Source organism: Hippopotamus amphibius, chromosome 12 (genome assembly GCF_030028045.1).
Source record: "Hippopotamus amphibius kiboko isolate mHipAmp2 chromosome 12, mHipAmp2.hap2, whole genome shotgun sequence".
Lineage (NCBI taxonomy): Eukaryota > Metazoa > Chordata > Mammalia > Artiodactyla > Hippopotamidae > Hippopotamus > Hippopotamus amphibius.
Window position 1 is genome coordinate 79205643 of NC_080197.1, and position 21401 is coordinate 79227043.

The 21401-nt window shown below is 37.6% G+C and overlaps 1 protein-coding gene across 8 annotated transcripts in view; it reads right to left on the bottom strand.

The window, feature by feature from the left end:
- The window catches only part of KDM5A (lysine demethylase 5A), an 87352-nt gene that overhangs the window by 12354 nt on the left and 53597 nt on the right, over nucleotides 1-21401 (bottom strand). For 6 of the 8 annotated variants that reach the window (XR_009048531.1, XR_009048529.1, XR_009048530.1 and 3 more), the window contains 7 exons: nucleotides 20385-20564; nucleotides 19035-19196; nucleotides 16802-17353; nucleotides 16270-16413; nucleotides 9813-9972; nucleotides 8730-8950; nucleotides 6223-6633 (listed from right to left, as the gene is read on the bottom strand). Coding sequence is in view for 4 of the 8 variants with exons in the window: in XM_057703618.1 (XP_057559601.1) it covers nucleotides 6223-6633; nucleotides 8730-8950; nucleotides 9813-9972; nucleotides 16270-16413; nucleotides 16802-17353; nucleotides 19035-19196; nucleotides 20385-20564 (1830 nt within the window). In the remaining 4 variants the exon portion in view is untranslated. Of the gene's footprint in view, nucleotides 1-263; nucleotides 349-6222; nucleotides 6634-8729; nucleotides 8951-9812; nucleotides 9973-16269; nucleotides 16414-16801; nucleotides 17354-19034; nucleotides 19197-20384; nucleotides 20565-21401 lie in introns of those variants that run through there. The other 2 variants (XM_057703622.1, XM_057703620.1) reach the window with 2 other exon arrangements.

Genomic DNA, 21401 nt, shown 5'->3' on the forward strand with positions numbered 1-21401 from the left:
TGTCCACAAAATTAGGCCTCTTAGGTATTCCATTACCTCATAAATACCTGGGGCTCCTTGTGAGGCAGAAACATGTTTGAGAAAATTTGACAAAAAAGGAACTTCTAATAGAGCAGCCAAGTAGTTTTAGCTAATATTAACAATTTCTAGGCTCTAAGACAATGCAATTATCAATCAAGAAAGGAAGAGTACAACAATGTGAAGGCAATCCTGTGTATTAGCTTTATTTCAAAGAGATAAGCCAAAGTACTAAGAGCATTAAATACCTTTTTAGAAAAGCAGTCACATAGGCCACTTTTAAAACTAATATTTTTTATTCTTCTCTTCTTCCGTTACAAATACAACTCCCTATAAAAAGTTAGCAAATATCAGAGGTCAAATCTTACAAATTAACCAATTAAAACAGTCAAAGACACAGGTCAATAGATCACTCTGAGGTTTAAAACTCAAGTCTGGATAACTGATAGGTCAGTGGCAGATGCCAGGCAAGCTTTGACCCTTCAGAGAATATTGTGATCCTAGGAGGCTAGAAAAGGATTATTGTTTGATGACGTCAAGCCTGGGGCATACAGTTAACAATGAGGTGATTTTTGGCTTTCCTATCTGGCAGGTGATTGGGGTAGATTTTACAGCTATGCCATGGCGGATTAGAACCTTTAAAAGAGCTACTTACTCTTCTCTCCCCAGTACAAAAGTTGACAATTTCCTAGCAACATCAGATGCCACTTACAACAATGGGCTTTGCCAAAAATCAGGGCAAAGTAAGGAGAACGAAGGGATCAATTAGTACTTCAGTACAGCTTATGAGAGGAGGGAGGTTTGGGCTAGGGAAATGAGTTTCAGGAAAAGTAAGTAGTTTTCAAAATCAGTGTCCCTATATTATAAAACTTATCAAAAGTGTTAGTCGTGTTAGTAGTTTCCAGGTTTTTAATAAAGGGTGGGAGAAATATTTGTTAAAATAATCTTTTTGCTTTCATTGTTCCAGGAGTTCTAGATCTCAAAGAGACAATGTTGGGAAGTATGAAGATTACTGAATTCATTCAGGAGTCCAGAGTTCTAATGTAAAATTTGAGGCAAGTCATTTAATCTCCCTAAGGCTCCATTTCTTGATCTGTAAAATGGAGATCAAATCTTGCTCACTGGCTTATTTACAGGATCAAATGAAATAACCTTTGGCAAGACACCTGCTCCACAGCCTGGGACACTGGAAGCACTTTTTAAGACCACAATCTCCTGGCTCTACTCAATCCTACTTTACACAAAACATTTCTGCACCTTCAAATAACTGCCTGTAGCACTACTTGCGTCAGAATCACCTGTTGTGTCTGTTAAAAGTGTAGCTGACACCCATCCCAAACCTACAGACTCACAATATCTTGGGGTACAAACCAGAAGCCTGCATTTTGACCAGCTCCCAGGTTAATTCTTATATATTCTAAATTTGACCATCACTGGCACTATGTGATACTGCTTTCTCTAAGTTCAGAGTAACTTAATTACCTCCTAAAATGAGTTTTGTTTTTGTTCTGTAATTGTTTGTGTGATATTTAGCTTCTGAGGTTTGTGCAGTAAAGAAAATAACTGATCAGAATGTTCCCACTGTGGCAAACTGTACTGGAGACAGAAATGGGAGATAATGACTCCTGTGCAACAGATAAAAATACAGGCCCTACAAGCAGGTGAAGGTTTATAAAGTGCTAATCTGATAGGTGGGTGAACTCAGCATAAGTGTCCGGCTGTCTGGAGCTGGTCAAGCAACTGGGAGGACGAGCTGTGCTCCTCTGGACCGCCCAGACTGGAGGTGACACCCTCGTTATGACACCCCGGAGTCAACAGGTGGCTACTCCTGCCTCCAGTCCGCTCACCCAGTCCGGTCCCCACAGGGTAAGAGGGTTACCAAGTTATCACTATTTACTGCCAAGAAAAGTGGCCCCATATCTTACAAAATCTAATTCTGCACTATACTCACTGGCTTCTGGTTTCCCCAAGTCAAATCTATTGCTGTCTTTCAAATAAGGAAGACAATATTTCCTTTAGTGATTCCGGCTAGAGGTCCATTCCTAAACCCAGCTCTCTGACCATCCCAAAAAAGTATATAACTTTTCTTGAGATTCTATCCTAGCCTACAGGATATACAACAATTTACCCTAATAATCTAGCAGGGAAAAAAACAGCTCTCTTTACAAATATCTTTTTATCACGTTCATCTACTAACAATCAAAATCCAGTTCTACTTTTGTCTGTAACGTCAACTGAATCAAGATTCTGACACAGACTAAGCAGTAGCCTGAACACTCAAGAACAAGAGAACCTGCCTAACTGCATAGTAAGTTCTAATAGTCATTTCCCCTTTTAGTATTTCTGGGAGATACACTTATCAAATCAAAAAAAGTAATTAACTGATAAGAGATTTAACATTATTAAAAATAGGTTTCTGGGTTTGGATTGGGGAAAATGTGTATTTAAAAGGAAAATATATTAAACAGAGAAAATAATGTTACTTTGGCATTTCATGTTTTGCTATATAGTTTCATATTTACACTTAAGAAAAAATATTTGGCATATTATATTTTCTTCATTTCTTAGCGCACATTACTGCACTGGGAAAAAAGAAAGCCTGGTGATTGAGTGATAGTCTTAGCTTAGTTACCCCAACTGAGCTCTTTTTATATAGGCATTCAATCTCTTTTGCACCAAAGTTTCTTGCAAAAGCCAGATATGAAAATTAAAACAATTTACTTAATGAAGTACGACATATGTTCAGAATCCCCATGTATGTTCTTCTGGTGCTCTCAACAATAAGTAACCAACGCTCCCAGTCTGCCCAAGATTAACAGGTTTCTAAGACACAGGAATTTTGGTGCTAAAACCAGGAAAGCTGCAGGCAAGCTGGGACAGTTGGTCACCCTATCATAACATCCCCACAGTTCGTGTGTCTCTGCGTGTGTTTGTGTCTGTGACTCACTCACTTAGGTAATGCAACCTTTGATTATCTATGCTAAAAGGAGATGTGAGTGATAAAGCCAACTGATAACGCAAATACTTGTGCTGAGATGATTTCCCACAGAAATCTTTTAAAATCAGAATGGCTAACTAATAGTAAAAGTGAGAGACAGAAGTTTATAAACATAATCTCTCTTTATTTATCGTGTCAAACTTCTTAGGGAGGTAGTAATGGGTAAGGAAAAAGCCCATAGTAAGAAAGTAAAAAAATTAAAGGGAAAAAAGTCTATTTTCGTAAGATTAAATATTTATTTTAATGCAGAAAAAAATGTCACTTAAATATTAGCTTGAAAGAATTTGCTCCTTCAAAATTAACTTGTTTTACTCTTGGTACCAATGAGATTGAATAAAAGTGGCAGAGTTCAGGGAGAAAAAGATTCTGAACCTTAAAAGTAATCTTTTGAAAATAATTCATTTTTTTTTAAAGTAATTTCAACTTGAATTTGATACTGACGGAAGAGATTTTTTTTTTTAAACCTTTTACATTTTTCTGACAGTATTTTTCTTTTTTCTTTCTAAAACATCTTGAAATTGAGGCTAGGTACATTTAAGTAATCCTTCAAAGTTTTCTCAATCTGCACATTTTTAGGTAAAAGTAATAGTAATTACTAGTTACAAAATGGTATATGTATGTTTACCTAAATATGAATGAACCCTAGAAGTTGTGTGGGCTTTTTCCTACATCATATTTAAAGAACACGGACTTCCTTAAAAAACATTCTTTTCTTCTCATCTTTTTGTTCTGAGGATGTGTACCATGCATTCGTTTTCCTTAGAGAAACACTATACTTCAAGTTGAGAAAGTTGTAAAATTCTTCACAAAGTTTTTAAAGAAACACACCTTTTATTTAGAAGGTGTGTTTCTAAATAAAAGGTGTGTTTCTTTAATTTAAAACTGGTATCAGAAACAAACCTGGAGAACCAGAAAAATTGCAAAACAGCGATGGGCAAAATGTTTACAATCTGAAACAATTTCTATTTAAAATTAAACACATTACAGGAATTCATCATTTATAAGTTTCTTTTATGTACTATTGACAGGTTAAGGTACATCTGCTAACCTATGTATGTGTTCTAACAATTTTTGTACGAACCTTCACAAATTTCTGTAGTAACCTGTACAAATCTTTGTATGTTTTAAACAACAGACATTTTTCTGTAAATATTCAGCCAAATCTCCTTTTGCTCTATCAAAATGCAGATAACTTTCTAGATTTTTTTTTTTGGCCGCACCATGTGGCATGCGGGATCTTAGTTCCCCAACCAGGGACTGAACCCAGAGTCCCTGCAGTGGAAGCACAGAGTCCTAACCACTGGACTGCCAGGAAATTCCCCTTTCTAGATTTTGTTTAAAATACCTATAATGCTAGGAGCAAATCTCAGGGCTCATTTTAAAAAAATGATCACATCTTTACACTTAAGTTGCATTTTTAGTTAACTAGTGCTCTCATACAGATGATCTCACTTTACCCCTTGATCCTGAGAGTAAGCAGGACATGTGTTAATTTAACAATTTCACAGCAGATGAGAAAAAAAAAAAAACCTGCCTGTAGTGTCTATACACTACAGCAAGTGAATAGGGATAGTATATGAACTGAACCATATTTTAAATGCTGAGCAGAGAGGGGAGAGGTTATTAAGTGAAAAGGAGAAAAAAAAGGTTCATGATAGATATAAACACTGTAAGAGAGATGACAGGAAAGCTTGAAAAAGAAACATATCTTGCTGCCAGTCCTGCAACTGCCATAAAATTAAAGGAGAAAGAAAAGGGAGAGGGTTTTGCTAACACTAAGCTGCTAATATTTCAGGACCCAAAGAGAAACAGCTAACCTTTCATCAGCATCTTTAATAAACAAATTCAGTTGAGAATAAATTCAATGAAAGATAATAATAATACATGCACATATATCTACTAAAATGCTTTAAAATATTTATAATATAGAAAAATCCTTATGAAATTAATAAAGCAAAATACGAAAGTGAATAGACAGTAAGACCATGATATAAAACAAACTATGCAGGAAAAGGATTGGAAGGAAACACACTAAAATATTCAAAGCTGTTGTCCTCAGAAGGCTGGACTATGGGATATGTATTTTACTACATACTCATTCTCCAAAAGTGAGTAGAAAACCTTTAATAAGTATAATTTAAATGTGTCGTTTAGTTTTGGACTGTGTTTTTATGCTTGCATCTCAGTTACCAGAAGGGTGGGGATAATAGCAGACAACACCTGGTCGGGGAGCCAGGGTTCTACCTTTGGTTTTGCCACTAATTAGTTCTGTGACTTTGGTCACATCATTTATCTTCACTCAGTCCTGGCTTCATCATTTGTAAAATGAAGAGGCTAGACAAGGTGACCTCTTCAAGCTGTAACATGTATTTAACTGAGGAGGGAAGTAAGGGAACAGTGATGCAGTGGTATTTATTCTGTTTATACATTTAAGTTGAGGAGCTACTGAAATTCTAAACATCGAGTGGCATAAGGAGATAATAAAATTAACACCATGAATTTACTAATAATCTTGATGGGAACCAATATAAGAGATGCCTTCAGCCATTTAATGAACTAGGATTTTTCATAAAGTCCATCCATCTTTCTCAGAAGTTTGTAACATCAATTATTACCCTAAGAAAGACCATTATATACTAATACTTAAAATTTTAGGGCTGACGTTTTAAAAATAATACCTTTAAAGGTCTTAAGTATTTTGCAAAAGATGTGAAAACAATCATATTCTATTTAGGAGAGTACACACAGGCCTGAGTGTGGATAAGACAGACTGAAAGGGAAGACTTAACCCCTCAGTTCTAGGTCTTCAGAACTAATCTCCATGCAATTTGCCATAGCTCTTAGGAGACCAGCACGGGACTTTTCAGGCCACTGTGGCTAACTGACAAGGTGTCTAGTCCTCCAAGGCACCCTACAGGGAAGGGACACAACTGCTCTGCACCCTGCTGTGCCCACACTGCACTGCTCCCGGTACCACACAACTTCTCTCTGCTCAGTCAGGATGTTCACCACGTACACGACTTCTAAAACGCAACATTTCTTCTATTAAGGGCCTCGTAATTGAAAAAGTTTCTAGACTGTGTTAAACATGTGATGTTGCAAGGCCAAATCCTGGAATCAAAACAGACCATCACTACATCAAGCCCAGTGTGCCTGACTGCGGCTACGCATCCCCGTGCACACTCGGCGGGTGCAGCCAGACTCACCTTGTCCTTGCAGGGCCTCTGGCAGTTCTGTGCGGCACACACAGCGTTCTCGTCGTCAGACTCCTCTGCTCCTGACCAGTCGTACTTGGAGGGGATGTCCAGCACTTTCTTCTCTCTCTTCTTCTCCGTGCTCTCCTTCACAAGTTCAACTTTGGCTGCAGCAGCCTTCTCCTTCTTTTTCTTTCTCTCTTCTTCTTTTGCTAGTTTCTTGGCCAGTTTGTTTAGCTCCTTTGATTTTTCTGCGCTTAATTTTAATTTCTTCTTCTTAGGTTTATCCATTTTCTTTAACTCCTTGGACTTCTGCTTTCCTTCTCCAAAAAGCTGTTCTACTTTTTCTAGCTTCCGTTTCCGTTTCTTCTCTGAAGAGTCCTTCCCTTTTATTTTTAATGGTTTCTCTTCCATGCTGTCATCCTTCAAAAATATTTAAAAAAAAAAATTTTTAAGCAAGGCATTTAAAAAGTTTTACCCTCTTATATGAGGTACCCTGAATAGGCAATTTCATAGAGACAGGAAGCAGAATATGAGTTACTGGGGCTGGAGGGAGGGAAATGGGATGTATTATTTAATGGGTACAGAGTTTCTGTTGGAATAATTTAGAAGTTCTGGAAATGGACAGTGGTAATAGTTTGTGTAACATTATGAATGTGATTAAAACAACTGAATTGTATACTTAATAGTTAAAATGATAAATTTTAAGTGTGTACATTATACCATAATAAATATTCTACAGATATTTTAAGAAGGCAAATATTCAATGAAGATAACAGAAAATGATGGCAAGCCCTAAATAAAATGTCTGATTTATTTTTAGCTTTTTGAGGGGAAAAAAAGGCAAAAAAAAATTGTCAACATATAGTAACACATTACTGACCAGGGGATTTTTGCAGATACTAATGTCTGTGGCTGTAATACGTCTCTGATCAAAAATGTGTTATATAGTCTGTGTAACTGAGATGAAAACATGTATGAAAACATACATAGAAACTGTACACTAAATGTACACTAAATTATGTAATAACTCTTTTGGTGTCCATTTAACCAGTACTAAAGTTCTTTATTAACAATAAATTCTTTGTGGTTAAGAAGTTATCGAAAACGTCAGCAAAACAAAATATAATCCATGATCTCATTACAAAGGGTATGTAGTGACTTTGGCAAGAAAACAGTTGCCGTGACAAAGCAAAAAAACTTGCCTTTTTTTTTTTTTCGACTGTCTAATATAGTTGCTATTTGTGTGCCAAGGTAGTAAGCAATAAGATTTTAATAGTAAAGGTGTGTCTAGTAACACAAAGAACAAAGGGTAAAGTAGAAAAATACTGAAAAACGTAAGCTTGATAATTACTTAAGAAATAATGGGACTTCCTAGGTGGCGCAGTGGGTAAGAATCCACCTGCCAATGCAGGGGACATGGGTTCAAGCCCTGCCCCAGGAAGATCCCGCATGCCATGGAGGAACTAAGCCCGTGCGCCTTAAAGAAAAAAAAAAAACTGAAAAAAGAAAAGAAATAACACTTGAGGATTTATTTTCCCACAGATTTGACACTGGAAAATCTTTTGACAGCAACCCTGGACTCTGCAGATTCATAAACAACACTGGGTCACAAGTGTGTTAAGTCGATCACATCTCAAGTAAGATATTTAATTTCTCAATACTTTGTTTCCTTATATATAAAATAAAGAGGATCAGATAAGATAATGGATGTGAAGAAAATGCTTTGTCAACTGGGAAAACACTATCTAATTAGGTATCTTTGATTTGACTTCCAAACCAAAGACAAACTACAGTGCGCCACGCATATTCGTGTCAACTGCTGGTGACACTGTATCTTCCACTGCATGGAAACAGTCATGGAAAAAAATAATGAAAAGAATATTGGAGTCAAATGCCAGAGTTAGAACCCAGGTCTATTTTTACTACGAGTGTGACCTTAGGCAAGTTTCTATGTCTCTGACCCTTACTTTCTGCACAGGTGGAATAGGCTAAACACTTGCCATGTCTATCCTTTCCTCTCCCCCTAAGGATTATGGTGAAGATGAACAAGATCATGGCTATAAAAACATGTACAAATTATACACATTAGAATTCGTATAATTTGTAATTGTATAAAAATATGTAAATTGTATAAATGTATTTGGCCCCCCCTCCCACCCAAGCCACTTCTCTTTAACCATTCCCTTGCTTCTTTCAACCACTACACTGCCCGCTGCCTAACTTTTGGGCCTTTCAACAGTGGGAGTCTGGGCTAAGGAAGTCGTTCTAAACTTGTGAGTTTCAGTGCCTCCTTTTCTTTTCGGCAGAAAAGGCCTTCTTAAATACTGAATATAACATAAAATCTCAATAAAGAAAACCATAAAGCAGAACTACTTTACTTTGGCTTAATGAGAAAGTAGGACAACCAGAGTACTACCCAGCTAGCCACCCCCTGTGGCAATCTGTGGTACCTCCAAGGAACCTGCACATTCTAACTGGTTTAAAAACCACTGTGTGAGTGAGCTTCAAATCCATACCTCCATGATATGCAGGAACCTGTCTTCAGAGGGTGGGTGTGTGGCCTGCAAAATCCGCCAAATGTGCTGAGTCTCATCCAGAGACACCTCCAGGAGGTCTCCAACCATCATAAGTTCTTCCAGCTGGGCTTTAGCTCCAGGCGACAACTCCAGTACTGGAGGCTCCAAACTTCGGGGCACCAAAGGGCTCTTCCGAGGCTGTTTCCTTGGGGTGCTAGAACCTTTCCCCCAAAATATAAGATAAAACAACAACAAAAAGAAAATGTAATGTTTTCAAAGTAAATATTTAGAGGAATGGTCCCTCCTCCTCCAATATTTAATTTAGATGTTTGGATTCCCTGTATCAGTATGAAAGTGAAAATGAAATTTTAAAAAATACAGAATAAAAAGACCTAGAATTCTAATGACCACTCTAAAAAATTGGTTTAGGGTAACAAACAGTTTCCTTATTGATTCTTTATCTTGTGACTGGAGGGGAAGGGGAATGGGAGAGAATCTTCTACCCCATGCTCTGTCTGTTTTAGAGGATACCAAAAGATTAAGCATATACCCACCCCATGTGAGTAAGCAGTTATCTACCTCACGAACAGTAATAATATCCTGTTCCATAAAATCCTGAATCTGACTATCGACAGAGAAACACTCTCCATTTTCCAGAGGCATGACCTAAAGCAGTCTGACTTATTTTCACTAGGGATAAAGAAAGTGAATATAACGGAGAAATTGTTTACCAAGGGACGAAGAGCTAACAAAGCTTTCCAAATCCAGAAGGAATATTCCTTAAAAGCAGCTAGTTCCTCAACAACCGGTAATAAACAAATAGAGAATAAATAGCTACCTATCAGGAATTTGATAAAAATAAAATGGGACTAGATGCCCTCTAAAGTTCTTCTAATTAGGATTCAATAATTCTATGGCAATTTTCAGGTCATGACCTAATGGCAGAAAAATGCTTAATAAAGACTGGCTTTTCCAAAGTTGCATTTTCAGGTCTGTTGCATTTCATGGCCAGGATGTATACTTAAAGAGAGATTCACAGTGTGGTTTCAGGCTTCTCTTCTCAACACCCAAGGGTGGTAATACCTTGAGAACAGCTCTTAGAAGCAGACGAGTAAGCATGCTCTGCACAGAAGGAGGGCGCCGTCCACATGTGTGTGACCACCTCCTCAGACTTGATGGGAATCTCTTCATCACAAAAAAGGTTCGGCTCCAGACTGCTGGAGGACTTCACACTGGCTGTGTCCTGAAGAAGAAACAAAGTGGGTACTGAGAATTAGAAACATTTAACTTAACCTCTGACAAGACTCTAAATACAGGCTTTCAAGTTAAAGCTTCTAATATAACACAGCATAATACATACATACATACACACGTAAGTAACCCTTAAAATTAAATATATGGTATTAAATAAGACAGAAAATGTCCACTGGGGAAAAAAACAGTAATCGCCACAGTTTCAAGCCAAAAGGGAAAGAGTATAAAGCTCAACAGTAATCCAGAGATGATAAACCTATAAGAAAATTACAATTAAGTAATCAACTTTCTACAGTCTACAACTCATAAAAACTCCTGTAGCCACAAGTTAAGGAACTGTGACCCTTTAAGAAAAAATAAAACGGACTTAGGAGGGAAATAAAGGTTTAGATGCGATGTCTTAAGGATACAAATTATTTAATCCTCTCTAAAGGTTCTCAAACCTAGATGTTTACCAACTGCTCTTAATATAATAAAGAGTCTGACTGACAATATTCAAGTTATACAATTCTGACAACTCTAATTAGGTTGCAGATGATCCTCCCCTGTAGTTAGTTTCCATAACCCACATGGACAGCTTTAACGATCACAGCGCAAATCAGGAAGAGAGAAATCACAAAAATTTCAACAAGAAGAATTTAATAAAATGAACTGGTTAAATGTACATTAAAGGCTTGAAAAAGCAAAACAGAAACACCAAAGTAACACTAAGGTAATTGCAAGAAAGAGCTGCCATCTCTAGGGCTTGAGGTAACACAGAAAAGAAGTAGGGTTACTAGAATCAAAAAGCTCAGAGAAGGGGCCCGCAGAGTTGGGACCCAGACCTTCGAGGAGGAAGCGCTGGCCTGTGTTGTGCTACCTCTAATAGAACACGATGTGGCTGGCTTCTGGGGTGCGAAAAAAACAACTAGAAATTGGAACCAGTTGGCAGTAAACAAAACCAGAACAAAACCTGAAAAAAACCGAAAAAAAATTGTAGTTCAATGATGACAGGAATGGAGAGTAAAACAGGGGATGGATCAAGACCTTTCTCAACTGCGTAGGCCTTTTAATTTTCTCTAATGCCCTCTGTTGGCAGAAGGGAGGCAGCAGGCAAAGGATAAATGTGTAGAGCAGGGTTGGGAAAACCACAGCCTGTGAGCCAAACCCAGCTGGCTGCCTGTTTTCTGTTTGGAGTGTGAGCTAAGAATAGTTTTTACATTTTTAAAGTTGTTATTTAAAAAAAAGAGGAAGGCAGGAGGAGAAGATGTAATAGAGATCAAACATGGCTTGCAAAGCCCAAAATACTTACTTTACATTATGTATCTATATAATATCACTATATATAATGTAAGTTAATATATACATATATTACTTTACAGAAAAAGTTCACCAAGCCCTGGTGTAGAGTCTCAGCCCCAGCATCACCAAGCAGAGTATAAACGAGTAGCTTAAGAGATGAGAAACAACAGCTTAATGACTAATGCAACATCTGATTGTCTTTGTAGGGTGCATAAGAAGATCTATTGTTATCACAAGACTATGCTTAATTAAACAGGATACTTAAAAGGTTTCATGAGAAGATTCTGGAAGACAGTGTCACTAATTGAGAATTTAGGAACAACAGTTCATTTAAGTCTTATTTCCTATTCCAGAATTTAAGTCCTAAAGGTAACAGATGGGACAGTGCTTTAGTACTCGCCTACTGCAGTCCCCAGATGCTTCATCTCACTGACTGGAACGTTTTTTTTCTAATCTTGACTCTACTCATTTCATTGTAACTCATGCAGGAAACTTTCTGTTAAGCTTCCAAACTAGGAAGGAAAGTGATCAGAAAATAATGATTGAAAGTAAAGATGTCAAAATAAACTAAAAAAAAAAATTACTTCCCCAGGGTGAAGTACGAAATGTGAAGTACATACTTATTTTGGTAAGTTAAAGAGGCATTGTCAGCCCCAGAGCAATCACTGAAAAAAATAAAAAATAAAAAGGGGTATAGGTAAGAAGCCAATAAAGGAGGTAAAATGAAACCTTAAAAAATTATTTCAATTAACACAAAAGATGGTAGGAAAACACAACAGAGGAACAAAAACAGAAAAAGTTAATGAAAAATAAAGATGGTCAACTTAAATCCAACCATGTTAACAATTACGTTAAATGTAAATGGACTAAACACCCCCAATTAAAAGATAGAGATTGTAATACTGCCTAAAAACCAAGATTTAACTATATATTTTACAGACACATATATATGGAGAATGACACAACAGAAAAAACCCTACCACATGTGCTATCTATAAAAGATACATTTTAAATATAGAGACACAGATAGGCTGAAGGTAAAACAACTGATAACAGAAAGCTTAAACAAATTACTCTTCCTAAGGAGGAAAACTACAGTTCAGTGCCACTAATGGCAAATATGCAGGAAAGGAGGAATGGCTTCTCAGTGAGAAATGTGTTTTATACACAGATCTGTCACTCCACTTTATCTGGTATTAGCAGGACTAAAGTCCCAGACAAAATCTACTCTACAGTAAGTCCCCTACATATGAACAAGTTCCATTCCAAGAGCATGTTTGTAAGGCCAATTTGTTTTTAGGTCCAGCAAAGTTAGCCTAGGTACCCAACTAACACAATCAGCTATATAGTACTGTACTGTAATACATTTATAATACTTTTCACACAAATAATACATAAAAAACAAGCACAAAGGACTTCCTGGGTGGCGCCGTGGTAAAGAATCCACCTGCCAATGCAGGGGACACGGGTTCGAGCCCTGCCCTGGGAAGATTCCACATGCCACGGAGCAACTAAGCCCGTGCGCCACAACTATTGAGCCTGTGCTCTAGAGCCCGTGAGCCACAACTACTGAGCCTATGTGCCGCGACTACTGAAGCCCACATGCCTAGGGCCCGTGCTCTACAACAAGAGAAGCCACTACAATGAGGAGCCTGCGCACCACAATGAAGAGTAGCCCCCACTCGCAGCAACTAGAGAAAGCCCGTGTGCAGCAACGAAGACCCAACGCAGCCAATAAATAAATAAATTAAATTAATTTATAAAAAAAAAAAAACACAAACACACACACAAAATAAACATTTTCAATCTTACAATACAGTAACTTGAAAAGTGAAGTAGTACCAGCCACATCACCATTGCTTTTATGCTTGCTTCTGGACATCATGGGCTTGAAATAAAGATACTGTACTACTGTACTCTAAACAGTACTATACAGTAAAGTACAAAAAAGCACAACCACTTGCAGAGGATGCACGCTTGTGACAATGTATACCAGACATGTGAACTAACTTGCATGATTGGACATGAGAACACACGTTCACATCTTTCAAAGTTTGCAACTTGAAGGTTCGTAAGTAGGGGACTTACTGCATTCCCACCAAAGCTCAAGCCACCCAAGTATTAACAAGGGTAGAGAATGATAAAAATGAAAGAATCCAAGGGTTTAACTTGCCTTTCTGTAAATTAAGCAATTACTGGGATAAAAAAAGAACTTCCTGGCGGATAACAGCTACTACGATTTTATATTCTCCTTTCTGGTGTGTAATTCTACACATGCATGCATTTGAAAAATATAAACTGTAATATGGGTAGGCAGTTCCAGTAAAGGTAAACACTATGCATTAAAATGAAATAATCATGTGAATATATGAAAGGTTATCCCAGACACAATCACAAAACATCGGTGACAGACTTTGCTTCATTAAATATATAATTTCCTAACTAATGAGTTTCTTCAATTACTGCTCAGATTATCTTAGTAGTGATCACAGAGTATTACATACAAATGAAGTAATCAAACAATGCAAAGCACAAACCATCTGTTTTAAACATTTAAATGCTGTGATAACTAAGATCAAATGACTGATTTTATTTTTCTTTATAATTACCTACTTTTCTTCCTAAACCAGGAGGGACTCTTCATCCTAGCAAAGATATTAAATTTGAACTATTTTAAGGATGAATTCATGGTCACAATCGGGGAGATCATATAAAGGTAAAAATCACCAAGCCAACTGCAAATAAACTGGCAAATAAGATTCTCATTACACAATTAGTGCTTCCTCTGGAGGAAAATACTCAAGAGTATAATTTTGTTTAGTGCAAAGATACCAACATGAAGGTAAATTTGGCCTTGAATTACCCTAAGTCTTGCCACCATTCTTCCACTCTTCTAGGCTGTCAAATACATTGCTAACCTTATAAAATCCATAGCCTTATTTTTCTACCCTGCCAACATCCCCTCCTGAGACTGTAAACTAAGACCCCCACATATATTTTGCAAACAAAGGACTACTCCATACAACCATATCAACCATTGTTTTGACCCCTAGCCCTGAAAGCACGTAATACTTGTGATGTTGTTTTCATAGGTTACCAATCTGATCCCAAGCAAAGTCCATTCTGTTTAGCAACTCTCAAGTACTGCTTGATACCTAATGTGCCAGAAAGATAACAACCCAGGTACTGAAGGCCTTTAAGCCATGGCAAACAGGTAATTCTAGTATTGGCTAACTTATATGTGGTGTGGGCAGCATTCCCTTTCAGCTGCTCCAGTCTTTCATTCCTTCTTTCTCCCTCTCTCTCCCTCTCTTCCTTTCTCTCTTCCTTCCCTCCTTCCTTCCTATCCATCCATCCATCCATCCATCCATCCACCCACCCACCCACCCACCCACCCATCCATCCATCCATCCATCCATCCATCTATCTATCTATCAGCTGCCCTGGGTCTTCATTGCTGCACACAGGCTTTCTCTAGTTGCAGGGGCCACTCTTGGTTGTGGTATGCATTTGTGGTATGCAGGCCTCTCAGTGCCATGGATTCTCTTGTTGCAGAGCACAGGCTTCTAGGCACACTGGCTTCAGTAGTTGTGGCACATAGGCTCTGTAGTTGTGGTACACAGGCTTAGTTGCTCCACAGCCCCATGTGGGATCTTCCTGAACCAGCGCTCAAACCCACGTCCTCTGCACTGGCAGGCAGATTCTTAACCACTGTGCCACCAGGAAAGTCCCTGCTCCTGGTCATTCCACCAAATTCATAAATAAAGATGGTCATTAACTGCGAGGATAACAAGGTGCTTAGAACCTTATTTTAAATGCTAATTCAAGTTTCAACTTTTCTCACATCTTTAACTCATATAATTCTTTAAAATTTCCTCATTAAAACATCCCCTGGATCCATTTTTATCTTGAAAAAATATTTTCCAGCAAGTAATTTAGAAGCATCTATGATGGATGGTTTAACTTTTTATCCTAGAGCTCTAATGCCCGTGATATTCATGCTCTAAGAATGAGTTTACCTACCTGATATGCAGGCTGAAAAGACAAAGGAAAAGGCAGCACACAGATTGAGAAAAGAATGCATCCCAGTTTTTTCATACATCAGAGTATGAACTCCCCAGTTATAGGCACAGATGTTAAACATTAGCTCAACAAAGAATACTACAAAACAGATCAAGGGATTAACTGTAAGCCGGTAGAGTCTCTGCCTAGATCATGATGTTATTACTAAACAAAAGACAAAGGTCTTGGGCCTGACACAAAACAATGAAAAGCCAAAAGGATCCAAAACGAAACCTTGCCAAAGCCCTCCCTTCATCCCAGTGTGGTGTCATTATCAAAACAATCATATTGGGCTTCCTAGGTGGCGCAGTGGTTAGGAATCCGCCTGCCAATGCAGAGGTCACGGGTTCGATCCCAGCTCCAGGAAGATCCCACATGCTGCGGAGCAGCTAAGCCCGTGTGCCAAAAAAAAAAAAAAAAAAAAAAAAAAAAAAAAAAGAGGAGAGAAAAACAATCATATTGAGGGCAAACACTCTGTTCTGACTGTGACTATAACTCTACAACTTCAAATCATGTGCTATGACATTCTGTCCAGCAGCATTCAGATGAGAGATCAAAGAAGAAGACTCGAAGCACAGCTAGAATAGGATTCTTAAAATATAACTACACAGACTTTAACAACCCAAAGGAAAAAACACTGAAATCAGCCACGAAAGTTTTCAATAACTTACATGCATAATTTTTAGTCCCTCTAAGCCACAGGGGGTTACAAGGTGAGGAAAATAAATACAGATTTTTCAAAATTCCATCCTTTAAAAAAAAAAATTTGGAGTTTCATCAATCTATATTTTTTTCAGAGCATTGAAAAAATGCTGTCACCATAAACTCAGGATAGATGACTAGCTTTCTTTTCCACTTTGAGGCCACAAACATCAGCGTTCAATAGCTTTTTTAAAAACTCAGTGATCAAGCATGTACCCACACAGCCTGTCCCTACAATTACCTTCATGTCATAGCCGTATGTCTCCCGAATGTCTTCATCGGAATCTGTCTCTTCATCATCATAGTCCACCGTTTGCCGAGGGGAAGAAGATACACTGCTCACCACCCGGTTAAAAGCAGACTGCTGGAAACTAGGTAAGTGTCCCTAAACAACAAGCAATCAATCCCAAGATGAGCAGAGAAACACGCTAAATAAACATGAGTAATTAATGTATGCTTAAGACCACCAAAATGCAACGAACTTGCAAACTGGCTAACATAGTTCAAAAGCTAGTATAGATCAAGTTATTTGATTATAATGCCAAGGTCCACCTGAATGATATTTCCAGGTAATATTTCACTGAAATGACCTAGGTACATACCCAGAGAAAATCCTACGGTGTACGTGGAAAGAAGAAATTATGCATAATATAGCTGCTGGCAACTTACTGTTATTTTGCCAATCAACTGGTAAGATAGCTTTAATTTACTACTTACACACTGACAAATATTAGCCCATGAAAAAGGGGAAAAAAAGAAAATTCTAAACTTGCCTGTAAGTCTGGATTGGCAGCAGCTTTTTGGAGCTCTGCGCTGATGATCTTTTCAGTCTTTTCTCGAGCTGCCTGCTCCACCATCCGCTGGCTCAACACAGACAGCTTGGCGAGGGCAGAGGACAGCTCCTCTGTGGCCAGGGCTTGCCGGGCCCTATCCTGCCAACTCATTGCACGTTCTGTTAAACACTGAAGGGCTTCTCCTTCAGGCAGCCGCACAGGCAACTTCTGAAGGGATACCAGGAGGGACAGAATAGTCTCTAGCCTCGGCCTCCGAGACCGCATACAAAGAGGACAGAGGAATTTTACTTCTTTAGCCTGCCAGCTAGAGCTTTTCTTCTGGGAGCTTGACTTAGGAAGAGGAACACAGCTATTATGAAACCAGTCTTTGCAGAGCTCACACTGGAGCATAAACCCACTCGCTGTCTTGCGGCAAATGCAAAATTTTACTTCTTCTATGCGGTCCACCATTGTCATCTTGGCTAGGTTGGCTGCTCTGAGGGAATGCATGGCTTCAATCTCTTTTTGCTCCCGTTCTTTGAAAACTGCCACCTGTGTACAATAAACATTTAATTGAAGGGAGTCACTGCAAAATACTTCAAAATACCAAATCTTCAAGGCTAAGGGATCATCTCCACGTTGGAGCCTCACAGTGACAAAGTACTGTTTTTTGTTTTGCTTTTTTTTTGTTTGTTTTTGGCCACACCATGCAGCATGTGGGATCTTAGTTACCCGATTGAACCTGCTCCTCTACACTGGAAGTGCGGAGTCTTAACCACTGGACCACCAGGGAAGTCCCAAGCATTGTCCTTTTTGAAAAAAAAAACAAAAAAACCCACAATCATTTCCTAAAATTTGGGGCCGTCTGACAGTCTCTTTCCAAACATTCCTCATCTGTGAAATAAGCAAACTGCTACCATATATGACAATTTACAACAGTAAAGCACTTTAATTCTTCTGTAGGGTGCAGCAGAAAGACGGTATGCCTTGAAGTCAAGTAGCCTTGGTACAAGCCCTGGCTCTTGTACTATTTTAACAGACTCCTGACTCAGGGTACAAGTTTTCTGAATTTCAGTTTTCCAAAAAATCAGAATACTACTAACCTCATTTTGCTGTTTTAAGGATTAAATAAGATAATATGTGAAAGTGTCTAACTTGGTGCCTGGCACAAGGTAAACATTCAATCAATACTGACTCCCCATCCCCTTGTAATTCATTCTCTGGGGCAAAGTTTGATACAGATCAATTTTTATCTCTTTCTAGGATTTTCCAACTTACGTAGAAGAATAACAAAGCCTGATGACTACTTATAACAAAGTTTTACGTAACTCATTTCAAAAAAGTATATAAAAACAAACAAAATTTAATTATTATGAAAATTGTCAGGGCATTTTCTTTTTAAACTCTGGTAGTTTTGAAACAGTTTAAAAATAATTTCCAGTGCTATTTGTCTGGCAAGACTGACTTATCAGGCAGGCTCTCTAACAAGAAATTATTTCCATCAACCTCAAAACAGGACCATTTGTAACCGGAAACAGCCATAGGATGTCACTTAGTGTATGTGGTTTGCTACTACTACATATTGCCCAAACTCATTTTTATTTTCTATTTCCTCAGGAATCGTAACACATTCCTCCTACTCACCAATAAAACCCATAATTTTAATTAGGTACAAACATTTTATTGTGCACTTACTGTACTACTGAATGCTACTAAGAGAGGGAGACATTGCAAATAGCAGCTGCTGTCAGTCAGCTGGGACAAGTCCTTTGAAAAGCACAACAGCACTAAGCATCAAATGCTCTGAAATCCTAGCCCAGTAACCCCATTCCTAAGAGTCAAGTGTAGGAAAATAATCTGAAAAAAGGAAAAGGCTTTACAAAGAAGTTCGCTTTGCTATTTTATCCATAACACCTAGTAACAACAAAAATGGTCAGTATCAGAAAAGTGTTCAGCAAATTATGGATGATTCAATGGAATATCAGACACCTATTAAAACAATAAAGAAGGGAGATATAGAAAAGACAATTTTAGGGAGAGAGAACAGCAAACTTTTTACATACTTTGAATCTAAATATTTAAAAAGATGCGAAATATGTATAACCATAAAGCCAAAGATAAAGTATACAAAAACAAAAATAATTAAAAATATAAAAAACAGTGATTCTGCTAATATCTTCACAGAATTTTGTATCCACCAAGCAAATTCAACTTGCACAACATAATTTCTTACCACTGTGGCTGTATCTCTGGTTTCCTCCAATCCCTCCTCCAGATCACTCAGAGGCTCAAAGTCCAGATCCTTTTCTTTTTCTTTTTCTATTAGTTCTTTTACTTTTTTCCTTCTATTTTTTCCACTCCCATAAATACCAATGTCAGTCCGAGGACTAAGCACCTACAAAAATAAAACCGAATATTGAGCTCTTGTTTAAAAAAAAAAAAAAAAAAAATCTCAAAACTGAAAATAATAAAAGGAACCATTTATTGACCATTCACATGTCCTAGACACATTCTTACGAACTTCATATGCATTACCTAATTCAAACCTCCCAAGAAGCCTCTGAAGTAGGTGGTATTATCTGCACTTCACAAACAAGGGAAACAGGTTCAGAAAGACAACAACTTGCCCACAGACACAGGGTTAGTACTAGGAAACCAGTCCTCAAATATGAAATGACCTAATTCCAAAGTCCACGCTCTCAACTACCATGTTCAACTGTTCAACATGAAAAGGGTAATGAGTATTTAAATTTTTGCTTCTCACTGTTTACAACAGCCAAGACATGGAAGCAACCTAAGTGTCCATTGATAGAGGAATGGGTACAGAAGATGTGGTACATATATACAACGGAATATTACTCAGCCATAAAAAGAATGAAATAATGTCATTTGCAGCAATATGGATGGACCTAGAGATTATCAAGCTAAGTGAAGTAAGTCAGAGAGGAACACAAATATGTGATATCACTTATACGCGGAATCTAAAAAAATGATACAAATGAACTTATTTACAAAAAGACACAGACTCACAGACATAGAAAACAAACCTATGGGTACCAAAGGGAAGAGGTGGGGGGAGGAATACATTAGGAGCCTGGGATTAACAGATACACACTACCTATACATAAAATAAACAAGGTCCTACTGTATAGCTATATTCAAAATCTTGAAATAACCTATAATGGCAAAGAATCTGAAAAAGAATATATATATATAACTGAATCACTGTTATACACCAGAAACTAACATGACATTGTAAATCAACCATACTTCAATTAAAAGAAAAAAATTTTTTTTTAATTTGTGCTTCTAAGTAATAAGCTCTTTCAGTGACAGAGTCCCTTATAGTAACAGAGAGATAAGATCCAGGCTGACTTCTTTTTCTGGACACAATATAAGAGTAACTGGAAATAAGTCTGCCCAAGGCTTCAGATTACTGGCCAACATCTGATATTATCCAATAGGAATCACTTGTATAACCATGATCAGATATCCTGAAAACAACCCTCCACCTCAGGTATTAAATTATCAATTTCTGATGAGGATGCTGAAGTGCACGTACATAAAGTAAACCACTCCTCACCTGTAACAACGTATGGCTGGAATTCTTCTTAAGAAAGGTCCTCCCAGTCCGCTCTCTCCAGGCCCGTGCTGCTGCTACTTGTGACTCCACTTGGGGCAATGCATCGAGACGCACAGGGATAGGGCGGCCTTTAGCAGATAAGCTCTCCAGCTGCTCCAAGTAAGCATAACTGCTGCCACTCTGGAAGATAAAAGTACATCCTTGTACTGTTTGTAATCTCTTATGATGTCTGGCAATATATTGTTGGTAGACCTTTAAAAGACTTTAGTGTTAACTTTTTCATTAAATATTATTCTTTAAACCTAACTGTATCAATATCTCTTGAATTAATAGAGCTTCCCAATGTCCTTTAAAAAAAAGTTTGTGTAAAAAAAAAAAAAGTTTGTGTAAATTCACGTCGTCAAAGATTTTTGTTTTATTAATTAACAAGTGACCAGTAAGATGTAAAAACTAGTTCAAAGGACAATCTAAAAACAAGCATATATAAATGCAATTAGGAATGAGGAAAGGAATTTGCTAATAGATGGAAACAAGTATTTAATATCATACAGGTCAATGGAATCATCTTTTCTACAGTGTGGAAAATCAATTGTTCCTTACAAATTTAATTGCTTTTCTACAGACTAATTCATTCATATTACTATCATTTTTAAATAACTGACAGTTGTGAAATAGCTTGGTCAAAGAAAGTCTAAGGCATATACTCCTAGAATCAAATAATCCTGATGATTCACTAAACAACATCCACTCTTCCACTGAAAGGACATCAGTAATCTCTCCTGCCTGTTTCAAAGTCTTTCAACCACTTTTCCAACTACTACAGAGCAGTATTTTAGTTCTGATAACCACCTCCATTTTATGCTCTACAAACACAAACAAGAATGGATATTTTCCTTTTAACTCACAATGTTTCAACATTTCCACTTACTGAAGTAATTATTGGTTTTAGAACTTATACTGCTTTAAATTTACTAAATAATTGAATTATTACAGGAAGTGAGAGAATTAATAAGTAAT